Raw genomic sequence first — 25,525 nt, forward strand, 5'->3', positions numbered from 1 at the left:
TGGGGCAGTGGCGGGCAGAGCCTCCTTCCTCTCCAGGGATGAAGGGCTGAGGTAGGCGTGGGCCGGCTCCCTGGGCCCTCACAGACGGGGTTTGATGTGCAGCGATTTCCCTGTTCCAGAGAGGGGCAAAGGTCAGGCACCAGGAGCCCCCCAGCCAGGAGGAATGCCCCGCCTCCCAAAGCTTCTGGGTCAGGGACCGCTAGCCATGGGGAGAGGGGCTTTGACACCCTCGTCCTCTCGTCCACCACCCACTGCCCTCCCTGGGGTCCGGCGTCTAGCAGGGTGCAGGCCTGGCCTGTGGGGCTGAGAGCTCCCCTGGGTGGGGGAGCAGAGGCCTGCCAGCTGGGGTAGCCCCTGGGGAGTGGGTGGGTCACGGCGGGAGCCACAGCAGTCTGCAGGCTGAGCTATAAACACCAGGTGCAGGTGGCCTGCACGCAGACACAGCACAGGCTTGCACCTGGACGAGTCTGAGGCTGCCAGACGGAGCCCCTGACGTGAAAAGCCAGGGTGGGTGCGAGCAGTTGCTGGGCGAGGGGCGGGGCTGAGGCCCCTGTGCAGGGTGACGTGCCGGGGGGCAGGAGGGGCGGGGCGGGAGAGGCTTCCCACAGCAGAGCAGGCTCCTGCCCTGTGTGGCCCACGCTCACTGGGTGCCAACGCCCCTCCCCTCCTGTGAACACTCCAGGCCAGCAGCCCGCTGACCACAGACACCTCCGTGCGGCTGCCCATCGGCACGGCACTGTCCACGTGCCCCCTGCCAGCCCGCCTCTCCTCCTGGGACCCCACTTCAGGGCCAAGGACCCCAGTCACCGGCTCAGCTAAGCCAGTGCCTAGAGGTCAGCCCAGCCAGCCAGGGCCCCCCGCCTGCAGACTCCACCAGCCTCTGCCCGAGGGGCCTCGGCCCCCCTCTGCCTGTCCTTCCAGCTCCCGGAAGGTCGGCAAGGCCTGAGCAGGGAAGGAGGCTGATGGGGTCCCCCAGGCCAGTGGGGGTCTGCAGCCTCTCACCCACCCTGCCTGCTTCCCCTGATTCTGGGGCTGGCTGCAGGGTTCCTTATCTTACTTAAAAAAAAAAAGAATTTTCAAAGGTGGCTGCCTCAGGCTCTCTGCTCCCTCCTCCCATGCTCCAGTGTGTCCTCCCGATGGAAGGAGCTGGTGACCAGCCAGGCCGGGTGGGCAGGTGGAGGGCCTGGCCGCAGCTTGGCGCCCGTGACGCGGGGGCTTGAGCAGGCGTGTGAGTGAGCTCAGCCGAGCTGTTAGAAAAGGCTGCAGCAAGCGTCTTCCATTAACGTTACGACCGTGAAATATGACAATAAAATGATAGCCGTATGGTCGCAAATTTGCAGCCCGCCGAGCTGCGTGGGGTTTATCGTCACTCAAACGCGCAGAGAGCTGTAAAATGTTTACAGAAAGGGTCGTTTGCAGCCATAAAATCCTCTTTTCTCTCCTAAACAAGGCTGAGTGGAGCCATTTACCAAGCCCCAAATGTTCATCGGGGGAGAGGGAACATCTGTTCTCTCCAGGAGCGTGCAGCGATCTTCCAGAACAAATTAACAGAAATGGGTGCTTTCTAATTAAATCAGCCCTCGGCTGGGGCGGTCTGTGCAGGCGGCGCTGCTGTGCTCGCACCTCGCCGGCCCTGCCCCTGTGGGCCCCCGCAGGTGCACACCTGCCAAGCCGGGGACAGGGCACAGCAGCGCCCGGCCCACGCCAGCTCTCCGGAACCATCCAGGCCCCGCCTAGAGATTCTGACCCAGTGGGTCTGAGGCGGGCACTGCAAGAGTGCAGGCTGGGCTCCGGCGGGCGGGCTGCCTACCTGAGTCCTTGGTGGGGCTGCTCCTGGGGGTCGGGGCCCTGGGCTGGCCTCCTGGGCCTGGCGAGGACTGCAGGGAGATGAAGGAGGGCAGCTTGCAGAGGCTGCCGGAGCCCGTCCCCGCCGAGGCAGCCTCCTCCGGCAGAGACAGCTCCTCCTGGTCCAGCGGCAGGGAGGCGGAGGGGGAGGAGGGAGAGGGGCGGGAGGGGGAGGATGGGGGGGAGGGGCGGGAGGAGACAGAGGAGGAAGAGGCCGAGGCTGCAGCTAACAGCCGTGGGGAAGGCGGTGGGGAGGCCGAGCCGGCTGCCGCGGAGGTGGGGGAGCTGGACGTCTGCCTGGTGGGGCGCTGGGTGGCCAAGGACTTCCTGCGGGAAAGGAAGGGGAGCAGAGGCGTGAGGGTGGGCGGCCGTGGGGCAGGCGGGCGTCGGGGGGGCTGGCCGGCCACCTGTATATTGCCTGTCCCGGAGGCAGCCATCGGGCATGGCCGTGCGGGTTCAAGGCTGGCCCTCGGCCCAAGGACAGGCTGGCGGCGCTACAGGGCCTGCAGCAACGCCACGCTGACCCTGTCCTCACCTTCTGCAGCCTTCCTCGTCCACACGGGCTCCCACACTCACAGGGGGGTGAGCACAACAGGGGCCCCAGCCGTGAGCATCACCTGGGACCCTCCCTCTCCTGGGGAGTTGTGGGGGGCAGCTGAGAAGCCCCCACCTTCCTCCCCAGGGCGGGGGCTGGGCAGCCCTGCACAGCTTGGTCTGGGCCAGGGATGCCCTTGGCTCCGCCCAGCCTGGGGAGCAGGGGGTGGGGCACCTCAAGGTCACTTGATCGACTCTGGACTGAGGTTTCTTTTGGGGTCTGAAGCCCACAGAGCTGGGTGGCGGCGGGGGGGGGGGGCTCCTTCCTGACCACCCCCCACCCCGCGCTTACACATGCAGCGCCCACTGTCCCCGTCACCTGGGCCCGTGGCTGGTGGAAGCCCTGCTCCTGGGGGGCGTGGTGTTGGGCTCCGGGGCCGGGGCTGTGGCTGCCCGCCGGCCGAGGTGCCTCTGGTTGCGGTGGAGCAGCTGGCACTGGGCGCCCCGGGGGCAGACGCCCCTGCGGGAGAAGTCGGGACACAGCAGCGTGTGCTTCTTCTTGCACTGCGGGGAGAAGGGGTGCGGCTGGGCAAGCCAGTGGAGGCCTCTGTGCCACTGGGGTGGCCCTGCCTGCTCCGCCCGGTGGGGCTTGGGCCAAAGGCTTCCTGTTGGGGGACTGAGGCCCTCAGGCCAGAGTGGCCCCGCGGCCCACACCCCACCCACCAAGAACATGCCCCTGAGCAGCCCAAGGGTCGAGGGCACCGCCCTGGCTGTACCAGCACCGCCCAGCCCGGCCCTGGGCCTGGACCGAGGGCGGGGCCTGGCTTGAGGGTCCTGCCAGGCTGAGGTGGGGATTCTCAGGGCGCTAACTCCTCCTCCTGACCACAGCCCACCCATCCTGGCAGAGGACCAGGGTGGGGGGGTGCTAGGCCTGGGGGCCCAGGGTGGAGGCCGGCTGCACACCTGATCCGCCACACCTGTCACGGTGCTGATTACGCCCTGCGGGGGCGGCCTGCGAGCAGCTCGGGGCGACGGGCAGCCTCAGCTCTGCCCGCCAGGCCCAAGGCCTGCCTTTCCTCGGCCCTCCTGCCCCCAGGACTGGGGCTGCAGGGCCCAACTCTGCAGCCGGGCTGTGTGCCCACGTCTTGCCTGGCTCTTCTAGGGGTGGGGGTCCTGTTCTTCCCCACCCCCAACAGCTGGCTTAGGGGGCACGACCCAGCAGGAGAGAGCCAGGTGTAGCAAGCCTCATGTTGGGCCCGGTGACAGGCGACATGCTGGAGACAGACCCGGATGGGAACCACTGCAAGCAGAGTCCCTGTCAAACCCACCCAGAGGGGAGTTTAAAACCAGCCCCGGTGCCTGAGCAGCTCGAGGGTGCCCACCAGCTCAGCCACTGGAAATATACGGCAACAGCCTCGAGAGCACTTCCTCCTGGGCCCCGTAACCTCTCCCCGGGCACGTGCCCTCCGACTCCCGGATCTTAGCTCTGCTCCCAGCACCCAGGACAAAGCCGGCCGAGGACCCCACGGGGCGTGCACCCATTCTGTGAGCAGGATCTGGGCAATGACCCCATTCTTGTCCCTGCACCGGGCTCCCGGCTGCCCCCAAGGGACTAGACGCCCCTCACACTGGAGCCTGGGGGCTGGCGTGAAGACAGGCAGGCAACAGCCCCTGAGCACCCCTGCACCACCACAGCAGCCCGTCCCTGTGCTGGGCAGACCAGCCCTGCCCCCAAGCAGAAGGCAGGCTCATGCCAACGCCTGCTCTCCCTCCCTCCCTCTCTCCCTCCCTCTCTCCCTCCCTCCCTCTCTCCCTCCCTTCCACACGGCCCTCTGCCCTGGGCCTGGCCCGTGACACGATCCGGAACCCAGTGGCCCCGCCCTTGCTGGTGCACACTTAAAAGGGACACATGGAGACGTCGGGGCCACGCAGGGCTGCCCCTCGGGGTCTCCTGGGGAATAAGGGGGGTCCGGGCAGGTAGAGGGAACAGGAAGGACCTTTGGGTGGAGAGGGCCCAGCACCGGGCTGCACACAGAGAGATGGCTAGAGGGCACTGGACCTGCACTGTCCCGCGGTGACCACGAGCCCCGCGGCTGCTCTGAGCCTGGACGGTGCGACAGGGGCAACACACAGGGGGCGCCAGGTAAAAGGCGGCACAGAGGTTTCCTCCCTGGTCGCACGCTGACGTTTGTGATCTGCTGGGTCAAATAAACTCATCTCACCTGTTTCTGTTTCACCTTCTTAAGGTGGCTACTAGGAAATGTGAAATCCCGCGTGGGGTTCACATCTGACTGACCTTCCTACTAGAGACAGCTGGTCTGAACTAGCTGTCCTCCCAAGAACAACCGAAACCTAGGCTAGAGCGTAAAGAACTTTCTCAAATCGTCTGAGAGCTATCGAGAAAGTGAAATGATGGAGGAAAATCTATGCAGAGACGTGGCGGACACAGGGCTAGTCTCAGGTCTCAAAGGCCTGACATCCCCCTTAGACCAAGGTCACTGAGGAAGGGGCAAAACCAACCAACCACACAATACCCCCCGCAGAGCTGGAAATTAAGAAAGTCACTGCTAAATAATTCATTGGTCAAACAAGAAACAATGGAAATTAGGTAATACTTAGAACCAAATGATAACACCAAAACAACCCATCAAAATTTGTGGAATGCAGCTAAAGCAGCACTTGGAGAGAAGTCCTCAGCCTTACAGGCTTATGTTATTAGCAAAGAGGATGTACCTCAAAAGTTAGAAGGAAAACACCAAAATGACCCAAAGAAAGCAGAGGGAAGGAAATAAAGAGAAAGGGAACATAAGAACAGTATTAGGAATGACAAAAGTGCTGTTAAACTGCTGACGCTGCAGAAAGCAAAAAAGATATCAAGATGATACAATGAACAAACTTTATGCCAATGAATCTAAAAGCAGATGAAATCTACAAATTCTAGAAAAACTGACAAGAACTGACATAAAACCTGAATGAACATTCCTATGACCATAAAGGAATTTGAACCAGTAGTTAAAAAATAAGGAAAGCTCCAGCCCAGGGTTTCACTGGTAGTTCAACCACATATTCAAGAGTTGCATCATTTCAACCTTACATGAACTGGTCCACAGAAAAGGAAAGCAGAGAATACTTCTCAACTTAGTTTACTGGACCAGAATAATCTTAGAACCAAACCCTGACCAGAATTGGATGACAAGAGAACATTTAGGGACTTCCCTGGTGGTGCAGTGGTTAGGAATCCACCTGTCAATGCAGAGGACATGGGTTCGAGCCCTGGTCTGGGAAGACCCCACATGCCGTGGAGCAACTAAGCCCGTGCTCCACAACTACTGAGCCTGCGCTCTAGAGCCCGCGAGCCACAACTACTCAGCCCACATGCTACAACTACTGAAGCCCGCGCGCTTAGAGCCCGTGTTCTGCAACGAGAAGCCACCGCAATGAGAAGCCCGCACACCGCAACAAAGAGTAGCCCCCACTCGCCGCCGACTAGAGAAAGCCCGTGCGCAGCAATGAAGACTCAACACAGCCAAAAATAAATTAAAAAAAAATAAAATTCAGCATCAATTCAAAGTTTAGCAAATTAGTGATAGAAGGGAACTTCCTTAGCTTAATATAGAACCTTCCAGAAAGCCTCACTTGCCAAGGGGCATGGCTGGAAGCCCACGGCCATGACGAGTCAATATCACACTGGACTTACAGGCAGGGCAGAAAAAGAAAGAAAAGGCATTTAAACTCAGAGGAAGAAAATATGGTCGTTACTTCAAAAGATATGACTGTTTATGTAGAGAAACCCAAGAGAATCAACCCTACGGATGATTTACTACAATTACTAATATAGTTTAACAAGGTTGCTGGAAACAAAATCAATATTAAAAACTGTATGTCCATACACCAAGGAACAGTGAGAAGATAACATTTAAAAACATGTTCTTTGTAATAATAATAAATGTGACAGGAATAAATCTGACAAAGATAAGACAAGCAAGAATTTTATTAAACGAAAAGTTTCTGACAAAATTCAACACCCATTTATGATAAAAACTCTCCAGAAATTGGGCATAGAGGGAACCTACCTCAACATAATAAAGGCCATATATGACAAACCCAGAGCAAACATCATTCTCAATGGTGAAAAACTGAAAGCATTTCCTCTAAGATCAGGAACAAGACAAGGATGTCCACTCTCACCACCATTATTCAACATAGTTTTGGAAGTCCTAGCCATGGCAATCAGAGAAGAAAAAGAAATAAAAGGAATACGAATTGGAAAAGAGGAAGTAAAACTGTCACTGTTTGCAGATGACATGATACTATACATAGAGAACCCTAAAGATGCCACCAGAAAACTACTAGAGCTAATCAATGAATTTGGTAAAGTTGCAGGATACAAAATTAATGCACAGAAATCTCTTGCATTCCTATACACTAACAATGAAAGATCAGAAAGAGAAATTAAGGAAACAATCCCATTTGCTTACATATCAAAAAGAATAAAATACCTAGGAATAAACCTACCTATGGAGGTAAAAGACCTGTACTCAGAAAACTCTAAGACACTGATGAAAGAAATCAAAGATGACACAAACAGATGCAGAGGTATACCATGTCCTTGGATTAGAAGAATCAATACTGTGAAAATGACTATACTACCTAAAGCAATCTACAAATTCAATGCCATCCTTATCAAATTACCAGTGGCATTTTTACAGAACTAGAACAAAAAATCTTAAAATCTGTATGGAGACACAAAAGACACCGAATAGCCAAAGCAGTCTTGAGGGAAAAAAACGGAGCTGGAGGAATCAGACTCCCTGACTCCAGACTATACTACAAAGCTACAGTAATCAAGACAATATGGTACTGGCACACAAACAGAAACATAGATCAATGGAACAGGATAGAAAGCCCAGAGATAAACCCATGCACCTACGGTCAACTAATCTATGACAAAGGAGGCAAGGACATACAATGGAGAAAAGACAGTCTCTTCAATAAGTGGTGCTGGGAAAACTGGACAGCTACATGTAAAAGAATGAAAGTAGAACACTCCCTAACACCATACACAAAAATAAACTCAAAATGGATTAGAGACCTAAATGTAAGACCAGACACTATAAAACTCTTAGAGGAAAACATAGGAAGAACACTCTTTGACATAAATCACAGCAAGATCTTTTTTGATCCACCTCCTAGAGTAATGGAAATAAAAACAAAAATAAACAAATGGGACCTAATGAAACTTAAAAGCTTTTGCAAAGCAAAGGAAACTACAAACAAGACGAAAAGACAACCCTCAGAATGGGAGAAAATATTTGCAAACGAATCAACAGACAAAGGATTAATCTCCAAAATATATAAACAGCTCATGCAGCTCAATATTAAAAAAACAAACAATGCAATCCAAAAATGGGCAGAAGACCTAAATAGACATTTCTCCAAAGAAGACATACAGATGGCCAAGAAGCACATGAAAAGCTGCTCAACATCACTAATTATTAGAGAAATGCAAATCAAAACTACAATGAGGTATCACCTCACACCAGTCAGAACGGGCATCATCAGAAAATCTACAAACAACAAATGCTGGAGAGGGTGTGGAGAAAAGGGAACCCTCTTGCACTGTTGGTGGGAATGTAAATTAATACATCCACTATGGAGAATAGTACAGAGGTTCCTTAAAAAACTAAAAATAGAATTACCATATGACCCAGCAATCCCACTACTGGGCATATATATACCCAGAGAAAACCATAATTCAAAAAGACACATGCACCCCAATGTTCACTGCAGCACTATTTACAATAGCCAGGTCATGGAAGCAACCTAAATGCCCATCAACAGACGAATGGATAAAGAAGATGTGGTACATATACACAATGGAATATTACTCAGCCATAAAAAGGAACGAAATTGGGTCATTTGTAGAGATGTGGATGGATCTGGAGACTGTCATACAGAGTGAAGTAAGTCAGAAAGAGAAAAACAAATATCGTGTATTAACGCATATATGTGGAACCTAGAAAAATGGTACAGATGAACCGGTTTGCAGGGCAGAAATAGAGACACATATGTAGAGAACAAACGTATGGACACCAAGGCGGGGGGTGGGGTGGGGAGTGGTGGTGGTGGGGAAGTGGCAGGGGTGGTGGTGGTGGCGGTGGGATGAATTGGGAGATGGGGATTGACATACATACACTAATATGGATAAAATAGATAACTAATAAGAACCTGCTGTATAAAAAAATAAATAAAATAAAATTCAAAAAAAAAAAAGAAAAAGAATTTTATTAAACGACATCAAAGGAGAACCCTGTGTAACTAGAGATGGTGCCTTGATCATGGGCAGAAGACTCACTGGAAAGACAGATGCCAACTGTCCAAGGAAACCTAACTACAGAGGGGCCCACGACAGATCCACGGGGCGAAGGGGCTCTTCAGTGCAAGGTGTGTGGGCGAAACAACACTGGTCCCCTACACAGACACAAAATCACTTCCAGCTGGACTGGTCCTAAATGGCAAAGATCCGACCACAGGACGCAGTGGGGAAGGAGGTCTCATACAAGCACAAGAGGTGCAAACTGCAAAGAGAGATGAATAATAGTATTTCCATTAAAATTAAGAGCTTTTGTTCCTCAAGATACATCACAAAGATGGGACTTCCCTGGTGGTCCCAATGCAGGAGGCCTGGGTTCGATCCCTAGTCAGGGAACTAGGTCCCACATGCCGCAACTAAAGACCCCACATGCCGTAACTAAGACCCAGTGCAGCCAGATAAATAAATACATAAATAAATAAATATTAAAAAGAAAAAGATACACCACAAAGAAGTGAAAAAATAAACGACAAACTGAAATAAGATGCTTGCCACTAATGTGAATGACAAAAGATTAATATTCAGAATATTTTACATTGATATACATATTTTTTTTAATTTTAAAAAATATTGATTTATTTATTTTTGGCTGCATTGTGTCTTCGTTGCTGCGCGCGGGCTTTCTCTAGTTGCGGCGAGTGGGGGCTACTCTTCACTGCGGGGTGCGGGCTTCTCACTGCGGGGGCCTCTCTCGTTGCGGAGCACGGGCTCTAGGCGCACGGGCTTCAGTAGTTGTGGCACGCGGGCTCAGTAGTTGTGCCTCGCGGGCTTAGCTGCTCCACGGCATGTGGGATCTTCCCGGACCAGGGCTCGAACCCCTGTCCCCTGCATTGGCAGGTGGATTCTTAAACACTGCGTCACCAGGGAAGTCCCACAATGATATATTTTTATGTTCACGTTTATATTTTATAAATTTCCCATGAGTCAGTAAGAGAAAACCGACACACTGGAAAAATGTCTCCACAATCACTTAAAAACAAAACAACAAAACCCCAGGTATTTTTCAGAAGAGAAGGCACAAGGGGTTTAAACATTAGGGAAGATGTTCTGCTTCATTTAAAACAGAGAAAGGCAAATTAAAAAATGCAAGGTAGCTTTTAATCTTTAAAATGATCAAAAAGAAAACAGAGGCCGCCGTCAGGAGGAACGTGTGGGCATGGCCTCTGGGGGTCACCTGGAGGTTCCGACTACAGCGACCCGCCACACACTCCGCGCCTGCGGCCCTCGCTCTCCAAGGGCTCTAAAGTCCTGGTCCCCTCGGGGGCGGCAGAGCCCGCGGCACAGACTGTCCCCAAGGCGCCAGCCTGCCCTCCCGAAGCCCTTCTGCAGGGGCGAGGCCGGGAGGACCGCTGAGCCGCACACCTGCGCTCGCCCCTCAGCCACCAGGGCTCCCGGGGGCCACTCTGTCCAGGCCGCGTCCCCGCTGGCCGTCTGCGCCAGGCCTGGTGGTGACTGTGGAGGAGCTGGTGTGGGGCTGCAGGTCCTCTCCTCCTTGGCCAGCAACATGCCGGAGTCTTCCGTCTGGCTTGTCCACAGCAGCCCCACATGCTGGTGTGGCCCAGGGGCCGCTGGCCCTCGCACTCTACCTGGGTCCCGCCCACTCATTTCCGCCCTCCCCTGGGGGCCAGGTCCTCCCTCGGGGGCCAGCAACACCTCCACTGGGTGACCCATCAACGTCCCCGGTGACTCACTAGCTTCCTTTCCACCTTCCCAAACCAAAGCTGCCCCCTTCTCCAGCTTGGAGACCCCCTCCCTCGCCACCTCTGCCCACCACTGGCCCCTCTGCAGGCCTCTCGAGTGCGTCTACTCTTGGCCACTGTCGTGGAGGCCCTGCCTCAATCACTTCATCATTCACTCCAAAACTGGCGCCCAAATGCAGCGTGATACCCTAGAACAGAGAACAGAAATTAGGGGAAAACCGGGTAAAACCCAAACAAAGCCTCAAGTTAAGTTGGTAGTAACGTACCAATGTTAATTTTTTAGTTTTGACAGACAGTTACAGTTATGTAAGATACTAGGGCTTTCCTGGTGACGCCGTGGTTAAGAATCCGCCTGCCAATGCAGGGGACACGGGTTCGAGCCCTGGTCCAGGAAGATCCCACACGCCGTAGAGCAACTAAGCCCATGCACCACAACTCCTGAGCCTGCACACTAGAGCCCGCGTGCCACAACTACTGAACCCCGCGTGCCTAGAGCCCGTCCTCTGCAACAAAGAGAAGCCACCACAATCGGAAGCCCGCGCACCGCAACGAAGAGTAGCCCCCGCTCGCCACAACTAGAGAAAGCCCGCGCGCAGCAAGGAAGACCCGGCGCAGCCAAAAATAAATAAATAAATATTTTTAAATAAATAAATAAATAAACAAACAAACAAACAGCACTTACCAAAATGATATTTAAAAAAAAAAAAAAAGATACTAGCAGTGCAGGAGCCTGGGTGAAGGGTGCGCGGGCCCTTCTCTGCACTATCTGCAACTTTTCGGTGAATCTACACGATCACACAGAAGATGCTTAGCCCAGGATAAAACGACGAGCACTCTGTGCCGGGGCCGTGCAGAGGACAAGCCGCCCCCTCCCAGTCCAGGTGCCCGCTGGGCTCCTTCTGAGGGCATCAGAGGCCACTGCAAGGCCAGGGCCCTGCAGCAACAGAAGCTGATCCCAAGGGTGAGACCTGTTGTCTGAAAAGGACAATTCGATGGGCAAACCTCGGGCGAGACAGCCCAGAGAAAAGGCGAGAAAATGCCAACTAAATACAGATGGAAAAGGTTAAGAGCTCAAGATACAATAGAGAATGCTATACACACAAAGGCACACCAATACATTGAAAACCTCGATAAAACAGATCAATTTCTGGGGGAAAATAAGTCAAAATCGGCAAAATAAAGAAATAGAAGGGACTTCCACTTCCTGGAAGACAAAGGAGACATATTTGTCCCTACTCCTCCACTAAGCACCACCAAAACCCTGACAACCGTAGGAAGACCATAAAAGGTGGAAAGGAGGCAGGCCACCAGGGACCTGGGGACCCAAGGAGCGACACAGGGTTGGCTCCTGGGACTTCCTGCTGCCTCGTCATCCTGACCTGGAGCGGAAGAAGTTGGCACCTTGGAAGTGTCAGTGGGTGCAGATAAGGGGTGGCCCTGTCACACCCGGGCCAGCAAAGGCTGAGTGGGGAGCCTTGACCCTGGCGTCCCTCCCCACCCTGCTGGGATGGTGCTGGAGGAGGCCGAGTGGGAAGCGAGTACTGCCATCCACCCAGGACCACCAGGGAGACCCCTCCTCAGGGGTCAGTGAAGGCCGAGTGGGGAACCAGGATTTCTACCTGCACGCCCCCTGCCCACCTGCCCACCTGCTGGAGTGGACTCAGAGGAAACCTGCTGAAACAGAAGGTTTAAATAAGATCCAGACTCTCATAACAACCAAAACATCCAGGTTTCAATAGGAAATGACTCACACACCAAGAGCGGCTGGCAGGGAACCGCGTATACGGAGGAATAACTGTAAAGTTGTATGTGGATTTTCAACTGTGCCGGGGATGGGGGGTGTTGGTGCCCCTGACCACCCCCCACCCCGTGCTGTTCAAGGGTCAACTGTATAGTGCAGAGACTGAATCAGTAATCAAAAGCCTCCCCACAAGGAAAAGCCCAAGACCAGATGGTTTAAACAGGTGAACCCTACTAAACATGTAAAGAAGAACTGATACCTATTCTTCTTAGATTCTTCCAAAAAACTGAAGAGGAGAGAATACTTCCTAAGTTACAATAGCCAAAACAATCTATGAGGCTAGGCTTACCTTGATTCCAAGACCAGACAAAGATACTACAAGAAAAGGAAACTACAGATCAATATTACTTATGAATACAGATGTAAATCCTCAACAAAATACTATAAAACTGAACTAGTGGCATATTAGAAGGATTATACCTCGTGATCCAGTGGGATTTAGTCTCAGAATGCATAGATGGTTCAACATCCAAAAATCAATCAATATAATTGTGATTGATCATTGTGATCAATATGTTTATTGACCAGCTTAACAGAATGAAGGGAAAAAACCCCACATGATCATCTCAATTGATACAAAAAAGATTTGACAGGACTCAACACCTTTTCATAATAAAAACACCAAATAAACTAGGACTGGAAGAGAATAACCTCAACGTAATAAAGGCCACATACGACAAGCCCTCAGCTAACAGCATACTCAACAGTGAAAGACTGAAAGCTATTCTATAAGATGAAGAACAAGACAAGGATATCCCCGTTGTTCACTTTTATTCAACATAGTACTAGAAGCTCTAGCCAGAGCAATTCGGCAAAAAAAAGGAAGGAAGAAAAGAAGGGAGGGAGGGAGGGAGGGAGGGAGGAAGGGATAGAGAAGAGACTAAAAGGCATCCAAATCAAAAAGGAAGAAAATTATCTCTGTTAGCAGATGACATGATCTTGTATGTAGAAAACCGTAAAGAACCCACAAAAAAATTGTTAGAGTTAATAAGTGAATTCAGCAAAATTTTAGGATATAAAATGAACACACAAAAATCAACTGCATTACTATACATTTACAATGAACAATCCCATTTAAATAACATCAAAAAGTATAAAACACTCGGGAAAAATTTATTTATTTATTTATTCATTCATTCATTCATTCATTTACTTATGGCTGCACTGGGTCTTCGTTGCTGTGCGCGGGCTTTTTCTAGTTGCGGTGAGCGGGGGCTACTCTTTGCTGCGGTGCGCGGGCTTCTCACCGCGGTCGCTTCTTTTGTTGCGGAGCATGGGCTCTAGGCGCTCGGGCTTCAGTAGTTGTGGCACGTGGGCTCAGTAGTTGTGGCACGTGGGCTCTAGAGCGCAGGCTCAGTAGTTGTGGCGCACGGGCTTAGTTGCTCTGCGGCGTGTGGGATCTTCCTGGACCAGGGCTCGAACCCGTGTCCCCTGCACTGGCAGGCGGATTCCTAACCACTGTGCCACCAGGGAAGCCCAACACTCAGGAATAAATTTAACCAAGGAGGCAAAAGACTTATACACTGAAAACTACAAAATACTGCTGAAAGAAATTAATGAAGGTCTAAATAAACGAAAACACATCATGCATTCATGGACTGGAAGACCTCATATTGTTAAGATGACAACACTACCGGCAGTGATACACAGAGCTGATGCAATCCCTGTTAAAATCCCAAAGGCCTTTAAAAAAAAAAACAGAAATAGAGAAACCCATCCAAAAGTTTACATGGAATCTCAAGGAACCCCGAATAGCCAAAACAACCTTGGCAAAGAAGAACAAAGTTTGAAGGATTCACATTTCCTGATTTCAAAACTTATTATAAAGATATAGTAATCAAAACACAAACATACACAAACATACAATGTAATAGAAAAGAGAAGCCAGAAATGAACCATCTCAAGTATGGTCAATAAATTTTCAACAATGGTGCCAAGACCATTCAATGGGGAAAGGACAGTCTTTTCAACAAGCAGTGCTGGGACTTCCCTGGTGGTCCAGTGGTTAAGACTCCGTGCTCCCAATGCAGGGGGCGCGGGCTTGATCCCTGGTCGGGGAACTAAGATCCCACATGCCGCGGGGCATGGTCAAAACAAAAAAAAAAAGGAAAAAAGGCAAAGGACTTGAAGAGAAATTTCTCCAAAGAAGATACAGCAGTGACCAAGAAGCATGTGAAAACATGTTCAACATCATTCATCTCTAAGGCACTGTGAACTGAAAACAGTCAGATGCCGCACGCTGGATGGCTGTTAACCAACGAGGAAGATAATTCACGGGTGAGGACGTGGAGGAAGCGAAACCCTCGCGCGCTGCTGGTGGGGATGCGAACGGCGCGGTCATTACGGCAAAGTCTGGCGGTCCCTCAAAGAGCTAAATACAGGATTATCGTATCATCGGCAATTCCACTCCTGGTGCCTCTGTACCCAAAGGAAGTGACAGGAGTAACCTGAAGAGCCACTCGTACGTTGATGGTCACAGCATGCAAAAGGTACAACCCCCGTGTCCATCCCCAGAGGAGGGGACAGATGAGTGTGGTCTGGACGCACGATGGGCCGTCGCTCAGCCATAAAAGGGGTGAGCCCTGAACGCGTGGTGCTCAGCGGGAGAAGCCCGACGTGAAGGGACAAATACTGTAGGATTCCACTTATGTTAAATATCTAGAAGAGGCAGATTCATGGAGACGGAATGTAGATCTGTGGTTGCCAGGAGTTGGAGAGAGAGGGGGAACAGGGAGTCATTGCCGACTGTTTATACAGATTCTGTTTGGGGTGATGGAAAAGTTTTGGAAATAGACAGTGGTGGTGTTGTACAGTATTGTAAATGTAATTAATGCCACTGACCTGTATACTTAACAAGGGCAAATTTTATGTTTTATTTAGTTTACTACAATTACAAAATTAAAAATGTAATACACCAAAAACCACTGTACTGTGCACTTAAACGGGTGACAGCGTTGGCAGGTGCTGGCAAGGAAGTGACAAAATGAGACCCTCACTCATTCCCGGTGGGAGCTGGACCAGTGCGGGCGGGTATCCCCGCAGGCTGTGCCCACACTGAGACCCGCAGACGCTCACAGCAGGCTCACTCCAAACAGCCCCACTGGCCACAACCCAAGTGCCCATCCCCCAACGAGCGGAGAAACAGAAAGTGGTCCCTGCACACAGTGGAGGGCTGCTCGTGTGCTGCTAAAGACCACAGCACGACGACCCTCAAAAACACGTTCACGACAGAAGCCAGACGCTGAAGTCTGCATGGTAGGACTCCCCCGTGTGCGCTGCCCACAAAAGACAGGTTCACGCAGACGGAGGTACGTTAGTGTGTCCTGGGGGTGGGGTCGGGGGGGCAGCAGAGACAGGACCGACCACAGAAAGGGTTGAGGAAATGTTCTGGGGTGACGCAAATGCTCCAGCACCGGGGGGTGGTGATGGCTGCACAACTTCGTAAACTTACTAAAACCTACCGAATCGTACACCTGTGCAACAGATGAACGGGGCGATATGTAAACCGTACCTCAATAAAGCTGGCTTTAAAAAATGGCACCACAAATCAGAGAGGAAAGAACGGACAGCTTAGCACGTATCTGCGGGGAAAGGCTCACTACGTGGAAGAAACGAAGCGAGGTCGCACCTCACACCACAGGCTAGGTAACAGGGACACCGAGCCTCCCCGACACTCCCCTTCCTCAAAGGGCTGTGAAGCACTGCACTAATGTATGTACGTATTTACTTACTTACTTATTTATTTATGGCTGCATTGGGTCTTTGTTGCTCCGCGTGGGCATTCTCTAGTTGCAGTGAGCGGGGGCTACCCCTCGTTGCGGTGCGCGTGCTTCCTGTTGCGGTGGCCTCCCTTGTTGCGGAGCACGGGCCCTAGGCGTGCGGGCTTCAGTAGTTGCGGCACGGGGGCTGAGCAGTTGTGGCTCGCGGGCTCTAGAGCACAGGCTCAGCAGTTGTGGCTCACGGGCTTAGTTGCTCCGTGGCAGGTGGGATCTTCCCGGACCAGGGCTCGAACCCGTGTCCCCTGCATTGGCAGGCAGACTCTCAACCACTGTGCCACCAGGGAAGCCTCCTGCACTAACCTCGTAATCTTCACAACCTTCCTACATGCTAAGTACTACCGTTACCCCAATTTCACAGAAAGGAAACCGAGGCCCAGAGGGTGAACAACTTGTGCAGGGCCACGGCCGCGAGCAGACTGGGGTCTGAGCCCCATCCAGAGCCTCGCCTCCAACCCGCCTCACCGCAGCTCGTAAAGCCAAACTGGAGAAGGCGCAGGGGGGGTGCATGGCCTTGGGTGGGGGCAGATCCTGGAACCAGACCCACATGGAGAAAAATGGAAGGACGCTCCCATAAAAACAGGAAGGATTTCAGCCTAAGAAAGGGTACCCGGGGCAAGTTATCAGGCGGTGACAAGGAGACGCTATCTGTGACTCCAAAGACTGATATGACGGGACAAAGAGCCTCCGAAGGGCAGGAGGAAGCAGGGGACAGGGGCGGAGGGGCCTCTCCAGCAGGCAGAGAGCCCCTGGAAGGCCAGACCCTGACACACGCAGGGGCAGGGCGAGAAGGAGGTCGAGGAGAGCATGTGAGGGCGGCACAAGGGCCGGGACGCAGCCGGGCGGGGGCTGTCGGTACAGAGGTGGCCGCGGATGAGACTGCACGTGCGCTGCGGCAGGAGGGGCTGGAGACGCGCGACACCCCAGCTGCAGTGAGCGCCCTGACCACAAGCTGTGAACACGAGGAAGAGGAGCCAGGGTGCCGGGAGGGACGGCCGTTCCAGGGCAGGGGTGGGCTGCGCGTCCTGCAGCGCCAGAAGGCACCTGGGGACCACGCGAGCCACCGGACGGCGACAGTGCGGTCGCGGTGGGAGTCGCGGAGTCGGGGAGTCGGCACTGCTACGCACTCCCGGTGGGGGCAGGCAGGGCAGAGCGCTCTCCCTCTGAGGGCAGCGCTGGTGGCGGTGCTCCGACGCGGCGGACAGAGCAGCAGGGCTGCTAGCGCCGCGCCTCACAGAGGTGTGCCCCACGGCACGCGCGTTAACAGCTGCTCCGCCGACCCGACAGCAAGGGACCAAGGCCACCCCGCCGCCAGCGCCAGGAGTGACGGGGCTCGCGCAGGAAGCTCTGCGGCGGCGACCCTGTGACGTGTGGCCACTGGACCACCCGAGGTGACAGGCTTCCCACAGGAGGACGCCGTGTCCCCAAGTGTCCTGAGAGTCCGGAGGGACAAAGTGAGGAGACGCGAGGGGCTGACCGCTGAGCCTCAGGCCCAGGAGGAGCGCCTGGCCCCCGAAAAGGGGAAGGAGCAGGGACCTACTCCGGGCCTAAATTATCCACAAGGAAAGGGAACGCGCCTCTTTAACAAGCCAGCGCTTTGTGAAGCAAGGTTAACAATTCCACTTGATTCAGTGGAATATTATAAACTCTCTGGGGCCCATCTGAGGACTTCCACTTCAGGAGCAAGGTGACGACTCAGCACTTTTTATATTATTTAGAGAATAAAATTAACCCTCGCCGGCCCAGGCTGCTGCCTCTGCTCCCACCGGATCCGGCCTGCTCAGTGCTTTTCCCACCTATAATTACCAGCCGCCATCCATCATGGGGCAGCCTTGCAGCGCCCACACGCCGAAAGGGACGCACTATAAGCACTTCCACTCATAGAGGCAGACCTTAAAGACCGCTTTGATATTTTCATTTAAATGGAATCTCTTACAATAATCACCCCCAGCCTCCGGGGGTCCTGCCCCCAGCCCCACCTGGGCTGCTCGGGACCTGCCTGCTGGGCCCCGCCTCCAGGAAGGGCCGCACTCAGGGTCACCGCCGGCTCCGCTTGGCTCCGCTTGGGGCCCTGGGTCTGCGGAGCCCAGCCCGGCCCAGCCCTTAGGCTTGGGCAGGAGGAAGAGGATTCGGGGAAGGGCTCGACCGACTGGAGAGAGCCGGCGCAGGACGGGAGGGGAGCCGGCCCCGCACTGCCACGCGCTCCCCTTGCGCAGGGCCCAGGCCTGGTCCCCCACAGCAGACCACGGGTCCCCGAGGCAGGGCGGTCACTCACAAGCGTGTGGGGAAGGGGTGGCAGCGGGCCTCGCTGCAGCCCCTAGGCTGGTGAGGGGGCTCCCTCTCGGGGCACCGGGACCGAAGAGGCCTGTGCGGGGGGGCCCCCACGGCCCGTGCGGCCTCCCCGCTGCCCCGCAGGCCCACGGGGGCGGGCCCTCCCTGAAGGAGCCGCGGTGGCACGGAGGGCACCCGCTTCTCAGCTTCTCAGCTGCCGGCAGCTCTCCCACAAAGCGGAGCTGAGCTGAGCCCACAGGCGAGCGTGCCGGCGAGGACGCAGCCACGAGCCCCTCCCGCCGCCCCGCCTCTCACCTTCGCGCCCAGCGGGCAGTAGCCTTTGAGGAAGTCGGTGCAGACCTCCGCCCTGCGGGACACGTAGACGTGGCTGTAGGGACAGTTGCTGTTGCTGCAGATTCCTTTCAGGAAGTAGGAGCACACGGGCATCTGGGGGGGCGGGAAGGCAGTGAGGCTGAGGGCAGGCCACTTCCCCCGAGCCCCCTCCTCAGCCCACTTCACAGGCAGGAACGCCGGGGCCCCACCCAGGGCTCCACCGCCAGGCATGAGCCACACACTGACTGTGGAAATAAACACAGTGCTGGCCAGCAGGAGGGGCCGCCCACCCTGAAGTCAGACCCTCAGCCTCCCCAGAAGGTCGCCCGGGCAGAGCACGTCTGCCCTCACACGGTCCAGATGAGGATACTGAGACAGGGGACCCAGCCCAGCAGGCTGGCTCAGGCCCAGATGTGCTGTCACCTGAGTCCATCACCTGCCCCGAGCCTGTCTGGTTTCCAGGGTGTAGGGCTGGGGTGGCATGGGCCAGGAGGAGGTTGGTCTAGAAGAGCAGGGCTGGGGGGTAGGAGGGAGGTGGCGCAGGGGGGCTCTAGCTGGGGTGTCAGCCCATAGGGCCTGAAACCCAGCAGAGTTTCCAGCTGCCTGATGCGTGGACAGCTGGCAGCGTCCGTGAACTGGAGACCTGACTTGGCCGGTGAAGCCTGGCCGCGGGGCTCTGCTGAGCACTGACCGCAGGCGGGCACTGTGGGGCACTGGTGCAGGCGGCAGGCTCCCAGCACCCTGGCCCGTCGGCAGGTGGGCCCAGGGGAGACCTGGTGGGGGACACAGGGTGCGCAGCCCCCCTTCTCCCCCGTGGGGGGACTGAGGCCTGAGGGCCAGCGGACGGCGGGAGGGGAGGGTGTGTGCCTCTGAAGTCGCCCATGCTGACCCCTGAAGCCGCCACTCTTCCAGGCAGCAACGACTCCTGGGTTGGGGCCCCTGGGGTGAGCCCTGCCCCTCCTGCAGGGCAGCCTCCTGGGGGGATGGAACCTTGCCAGGAGCTGTCACCCTGTAGGTCTCACACCCTCCACAGGCCTCACACCTCTCGGGGGGGCCTCCTCCCTCCGCTGTCAGACCTGCCTGCCCTGCCCACGTGGTCCCCGGGCACCCCCCCACTGCTGGCCTCTCCCGGCCGGACTCCTCACCACACCCCACTGGACTCCTGCCTGCCTGCAGAGGACACACAGGGGCTTCGAAAAGCCACTTTTCTGGGGAGAGGCGTGGGGTGGGGGGAGCGGAATACCACTACAGCTGAGGAGGGAAGGAGAGAAAGCAGAGAAACAAAGGGTGATTTAGCGAGGAGACTTTATTTTTAATTGCCTTTTAACTGCAGCGCAGAAGGGAGCGGCCGGCCTGGGGCTGGCAGTGCCTTGGCTGCAGACAATTCCCTTAATGTGCGCTTTGATACAGGGCCCAAATTAGCGCTAATAAAAAGGGGTAATAAAGCCAACTCTTGCACCAAACGGAACTCCTCTAGCTGTCAGCACCATTATCAAGAGGAAACTGCGTTCTCATTTCAATTAACCTTGTTTGCACTCAGCACGTCCACACAAATAACAAAAACATTAATTCAGGGCGCTGGTGCGGGGCTTCCGCGTTAGACAGCTCAGAGCCTGCACCGGCTTTGGAGCTGGAGCTAATGAACCCGAAACTCGACGTGAATTTCCAAATTGCTCACAGCAGAGTTTCGAAGCTCTACTAGGGAGAAAAATGCTGATTCTTTTCAAGTTCCTCAAGGGGAAAAGCTGCAGCAGCAGCACGCCTCTGCCTGATCCCGCCTCCCCTGACCCGCTGCAGCCCCCGCTCCGGGCGGCGGGCGGCCCCCCGGCCAGCACTGACCCCTGACCTCAGAGCTCCCCGCACTGTGGGGGGCCCAGCTGTGCGCCCCCCTCCGCCACGGCCCAGCCCCACGCAGCTGCCCCTCGCCAAGCCCAGGCGCACCTGGGGGCCACTGGGCACGTGGCGGGCTGGAGGGGCAGAGCCTCCAGGTCCCACCCCCCCCCCCCAACGGGCGCAGGGGACAGGGGAAAACTCACCTTCTCCTTGGAGACGTGGTGGGAGAAGGGGCAGGTCCCGTCCGTCTTCTTGCACGTGCCCCGAACAAACCTAGGCAAACAGGGAGGGTCTGAGGGGTGGGGAGTCCGCGCCAGCCCCCACCCCACCTGCAGGGAGGCCGCGGCGGGCGCACCTGGTGCACACGGCCACCTTCTCGGGGTCGTGGATGTAGGGGCAGTGCTCGCCGCGGTTGCACCTGCCGAAGCGGTTGTAGTACATGCAGTACTCCTCCTTCCTCCGCCGCCGCCTCTGCCGCGCCTGCCGCACGATGGCCAGGCTGCGCTGCACGGCCCGGCTGGGGAGGGGGCAGACGTCCGTGAGCCCCGGAAGGACGGGGAGCACCCCGCCCCCAACCCCAAGGGACGTACCTGGCCAGGGAGCGGCTGCAGCTGCTGGCAGGGTCCAAGCGGCCTGTGGGGGGGAGAGGCCGGTCACTCCAGGCCCACCGCCCCGGGCTCTGCCCTCTCCCCGCTCACCTGCCTGGCACCGGCCCCCTGGGATGCCCCACCCTCAGCCCCACCCTCAGGAAACCGCTTGCCCTCCTGGACCCCTGCCAGGCCACCTCCCAGCCCCGTGCAGGGGAGAGGCCGAGGCGAGAAGGCAGAAGCGGGCGGGGACGAAGGCTCAGGGACCAGGTCTGGTGGCACAGCTCCCTGAGGCCACCCTGGTTGCTAGCCAGTGGTCTTTTTTTTTTTTTTTTTAAATTAATTAATTAATTAATTTTTGGCTGCATTGGGTCTTCGTTGCTATGCACGGGCTTCCTCTAGTTGTGGCGAGCGGGGGCTACTCTTCGTTGCGGTGCGCGGGCTTCTCACTGTGGTGGCTTCTCTTTGTTGCGGAGCACGGGCTCTAGGCGCGCAAGCTTCAGTAGTTGTGGCACGTGGGCTTGGCAGCTGTGGCCTGCGGGCTCTAGAGCACAGGCTCAGCAGTTGTGGTGCACGGGCTTAATTGCTCCACAGCATGTGGGATCTTCCCGGACCAGGGCTCGAACCCGTGTCCCCTGCATTGGCAGGCGGATTCTTAACCACTGCGCCACCAGGGAAGTCCCTGGCCGGTGGTCTTGTCTCAAGGCAAGTGGTCCCAGGAACAGTGGGTGGTGGGGCTTCCCTGCCACCTTCCTCTGTCTGGAGCAGAACCCAGGGACGCGTGACCTGAGTGGGGTCTGGGAATGCCAGCTGGTAATGCAGTAGCTAAGAATAGCTTATTTAAAGCGTCATAAGATAAAAACAAAAAAGATGTGTATGGCCACAAATCCTGAAATCCTCACTGCCAGGCCCTGAGGAAGCTGCGTGCCGACCTCGGCCTGCGTCGTGTGGCTGGAGGCCCTGGCGGGTACCCGCTCCTCACAGTTTCGGAGGCACCTTGTAAGACACTCCTCAAAACCCCAAGTGCACAGACCAAGCAAGGCCTCTCTGAGGTCACTGACTGTGGCCTGAAGGGGAGTTGCTCACAAAGTGGTCGGTGGCGACAGGAAGGGAACAGGTGGACGCTCAGCCAGGGCAGCTGGGGTTCGGGTGGGGCTGGGCCCTGGGGGCAGGGGACGCGGGGCAGGCGAGTGGCGCTGTCTTCTGCGGTGTGAGCTCACCCTGCAGAAGGGGCATCTGGGCTAATATACGGCTCCCGCCTGCCTTTTTGATACCAGGTCACTCCCCAGGACCAAGGCGGGCCGGGCAGGGTGAGAGCTGCTCAGGACGGCCACAGTTCCTCAACACACACATGACCCTTCCCAGACCAGATCCAGTTTCCCACAGGCAGCTGCTGAAATGGATCCGGCAGCAGGAGGCACGAGTGACATCACTCAGAAATTCTAGGGACCTGAGGCGATGACAAAGCATCCCAGGTTTAAAAAGGGACACCCCCAAGCTGCCTGGCCCCGAGCCCCCCGCCCCACCGGAGCCGGAGCCACGTGGGAGGCCTGGGCAGGCGGCCCTCCTGTCACCTGTAGGGCCCTCTCCCTGGCTCGCCCCAGGGCATCCTTTCCCAGGGCCCGCTCAGCTTGGTCTCCCGAGCTCCTCACCCAGTCACACCAGTGTTCTGACACTTCACTCGGCCTGTCCAAACCCAAACCCCTTTGCGCCCCACAGGCCGGACCCTCAGACGCCCTCCTCCACATCCCACCCTCTGCTAAGCCCTGACCGCTCCCTGGACGCTCTGTGAGCCCGTTCTGGGCCAGTGCCCTCACTGCCCTGCTGGAGCTGCCCTCTGGCCAGCGTCCGCCCTCCTCTGACCCTCAGTCTCCTCAAGTTAAAAAAGGCGGCTCCAGGGCTGTGCCGCAAGACCCCGGCAGGAGGGAAGTGCTCTGCACGGTGGCCCAGGCGGCTGAGTTACTGTGTGAATGGGGGAAGGGAACGCGATGACACAGAAGGGAGAGAGGGGGCTCAGAGCGTGAGGGCTGGCGGGGAGGGGGTCTTAGGATGGCTCCAGGCCATACTAGAGTCTGGTTTCCAGGCCGGGGACACCCATCCTCGGGGTGGCAGTGGAGGCCAGTCCAGATGGCATGCGGTGGCCCTCCACCTGCCAGCCTGAGGGCGACGGTGCAATCTGATCACTGCCGGTGAGCGCGGCTTCCGGGGCAGCCACCCAGGCTGCCGGCGACGCTGTGGCGCCATCTGCCCCCGCCAGGGGCCGCTGTCGCCATGTGCCTGCCTGTCAGGGCGGCCCGCAGGCCTGGCCTCTGGTCGGGGCAGGGGGCGGGCAGGTTTACTCCTCTTTCCACTTCTGCTCTTAAAAAAAATGCCAGTGCAGGGCCCGGTAGGAGTTTTTACAAGAACAGGAGGCACCTTTTCAAATACTCTGCAGTGCTAAAAAATGCACATAAAGTAGCTGTTTGAAAAGAGGCGTGGAGGCGCTGAAAAGTTCAGCTGAAAACCCTTGGCGACCTCGGAGCAGGAGGCACTGAGCCTTCCGGAGAGCTTGCACTTCCCAAGGGTCTTCCCAAAATAGACTCAGGAGGCGAGGCAGCCCCCGCCCAGGCAGCGACTCAGACACCGCCCGCCACCCCCACCCCCCGCACTACCTGCCCAGGGCGTGTGGTGGCAGGTCAGCAGCAGCAGGGAGACTGCCCACCACAGCCTACTTCTGCCTCGGTCTGGGGCCTGGGGCTCAGGAGAAGCCTGGGAGCCGGGCCTGCAGCCCAGGCCGAGCGAGGCGGCTCTGGCAGGGGGACGTGGGGCTTCTGCTCCACTGCAGGGACCTGCTGGCTCTCGGGGCCGAGGCACAGGCCAGGCCCAGTGGAGCCCCCGTCACAGCCACCGCCTGGGGGGACCCCCGCCAGGTTCCAGGCCGAAGCATGTGGGGAGGGGTCCCAGGGTTGGGCCCTTCGGGTGGGCAGACCTTAGACCTGGGAGGAAGTGCTTGGCCCCGGGGTTCCAGGGAAGCGGGGTTTGCCTGCTAGAAGGCCCTGCCCCTGGGGCTCGGGAGCTGGGCAGGGCAAGGCTCTCCCCAACGAAGCCTGGGATGGCTCGGGCACCCCAACCAGGGGCTGATGCTGTCCCAGAGAGGCCGGCAGCCAGGAGGAGAGGGGGTGGAGCCCCCGCCCCCTCCCAAGGAGGCCTGCACTTTCTCGCTGAAGTCAAAGCTCTGTCGACTCCGGAGGAGAAAATTTCTTTCCTTAATTATCATTCACCTAAGTGGGCTGCCGGTCCACAGGCATTCCCACAGCTGGGAGCAATCCACCTGCCTTACAGCCAAGAGTCGGCCACCCGTATGGGGGTCCAGGCCGCTGCTGCTGTGTTGGGCCGGCCTCGTGCCCCCAGGACAGGCTGCCCTGTGGTCTGTGCTCCAAACCCCACCTCCCTGCCCCGACCCTGAGGTGGGAGGGCTGAGCCCCAGGGCTGCCCGCAGGGGCTGGTCGGCAGGGAGGAGGCCTCCACACCCCCCCCACCTCACCTAATCGCCCAGAGGCTGGAGGGCTGGGGGAAGAGGGGTGGGGAAGGCCAGGGCGCCACCCTGCAGCCGTCCTGTGCCCACCTCTCTGTCTGAGCAGGGAGGTGGGACCCTGCGGAGCTCAGCACTTGGAGGGCAGCGGGCTCAGCGTGGCATCCTCCCCGGGGAGAAGTGCCCCACAGTCCCTAACGCCGGCCCCGCCCACCGGCTCTCACGGCACCCCGGGGCAGCGGCTCGAAGGTGGGGCCCCGCAATGCCTGTGGGCTGGTCTGGATGCCCGGGCACCCACGGCCCTGTCCAGCCCGCCAGCAGGCCTGGCTGCGGCAGCCCCGTGAGGGGCCCGGCTCAGGGGAAGCAGCAGGCTGGAAGCGGCCGTGGACAGAGGAGGGGTCTGAGGTCCCTGCCCTCTGAGATGCCCACAGCTGCGTGTGGGCCCCACAGACTACGAGCCCACGTGCTACAGGCCTGCTGAGCTCTGGTGTCAGAGGCAATCGGGGTGGGGCAGGGCTGTCCCCTGACCCCAGGCCCCGGCCCCCCGGGCTGAGGCTCACCGAGGCCCCTGAGGAGCCCGGCCAGGGCTGTGCACCCGCTCCTCCACCACCAAGCTCTCGAGGTCGGGGCAGAGGCCCTGGGAGGCCACACAGCCCAACCCCGCAAGGTGGGAAGCAGGCACGAGGCGGGCGGAGACTGCCTGTCCTGGGGAGCCCGGGGCACCTGGCCTGGAATTCAGCAGCCGGGCGCCCCAGGCCAACAGACCGAGGCCCTGGGAGAAGAGAGGCAGGGCTTCCGGGAGGGGCCCTCGGGCTGTCACCCACGCCCCGCCTCCTCCCTGGACCGGGCCTCTTCTCCCTCCTGCCCCTTTGGGCGGGTCGGGCTGGGGGCTGGGGGTAGCTGGGCCTGTGCAATCCCCGTACCACCTGCAACCTCTCCCTGTTTTTTTCCCTTTTCGACA

The 25,525-nt window shown here is 56.9% G+C and overlaps 1 protein-coding gene across 2 annotated transcripts in view; it reads right to left on the reverse strand.

Annotated features, from left to right (window-relative positions):
- ZC3H3 (zinc finger CCCH-type containing 3) overlaps positions 1–25,525 on the reverse strand; it is an 82,679-nt gene continuing 57,154 nt past the window's right edge. Inside the window, exons 6-13 of one of the 2 annotated variants that reach the window (XM_068526055.1) lie at positions 21,057–21,099; positions 20,822–20,983; positions 20,670–20,739; positions 18,616–18,747; positions 10,524–10,640; positions 2,759–2,943; positions 1,811–2,172; positions 1–110 (exon numbers count right to left, since the gene is read on the reverse strand). In XM_068526055.1, coding sequence (XP_068382156.1) covers positions 79–110; positions 1,811–2,172; positions 2,759–2,943; positions 10,524–10,640; positions 18,616–18,747; positions 20,670–20,739; positions 20,822–20,983; positions 21,057–21,099 — 1,103 coding nt within the window. In that variant the 3' untranslated portion in view covers positions 1–78. The remainder of the gene's footprint in view (positions 111–1,810; positions 2,173–2,758; positions 2,944–10,523; positions 10,641–18,615; positions 18,748–20,669; positions 20,740–20,821; positions 20,984–21,056; positions 21,100–25,525) is intronic. The other variant, XM_068526056.1, reaches the window with a different exon arrangement.

The sequence above is a fragment of the Eschrichtius robustus genome, chromosome 17 (assembly GCF_028021215.1).
Source record: "Eschrichtius robustus isolate mEscRob2 chromosome 17, mEscRob2.pri, whole genome shotgun sequence".
Taxonomy (NCBI): Eukaryota; Metazoa; Chordata; class Mammalia; order Artiodactyla; family Eschrichtiidae; genus Eschrichtius; species Eschrichtius robustus.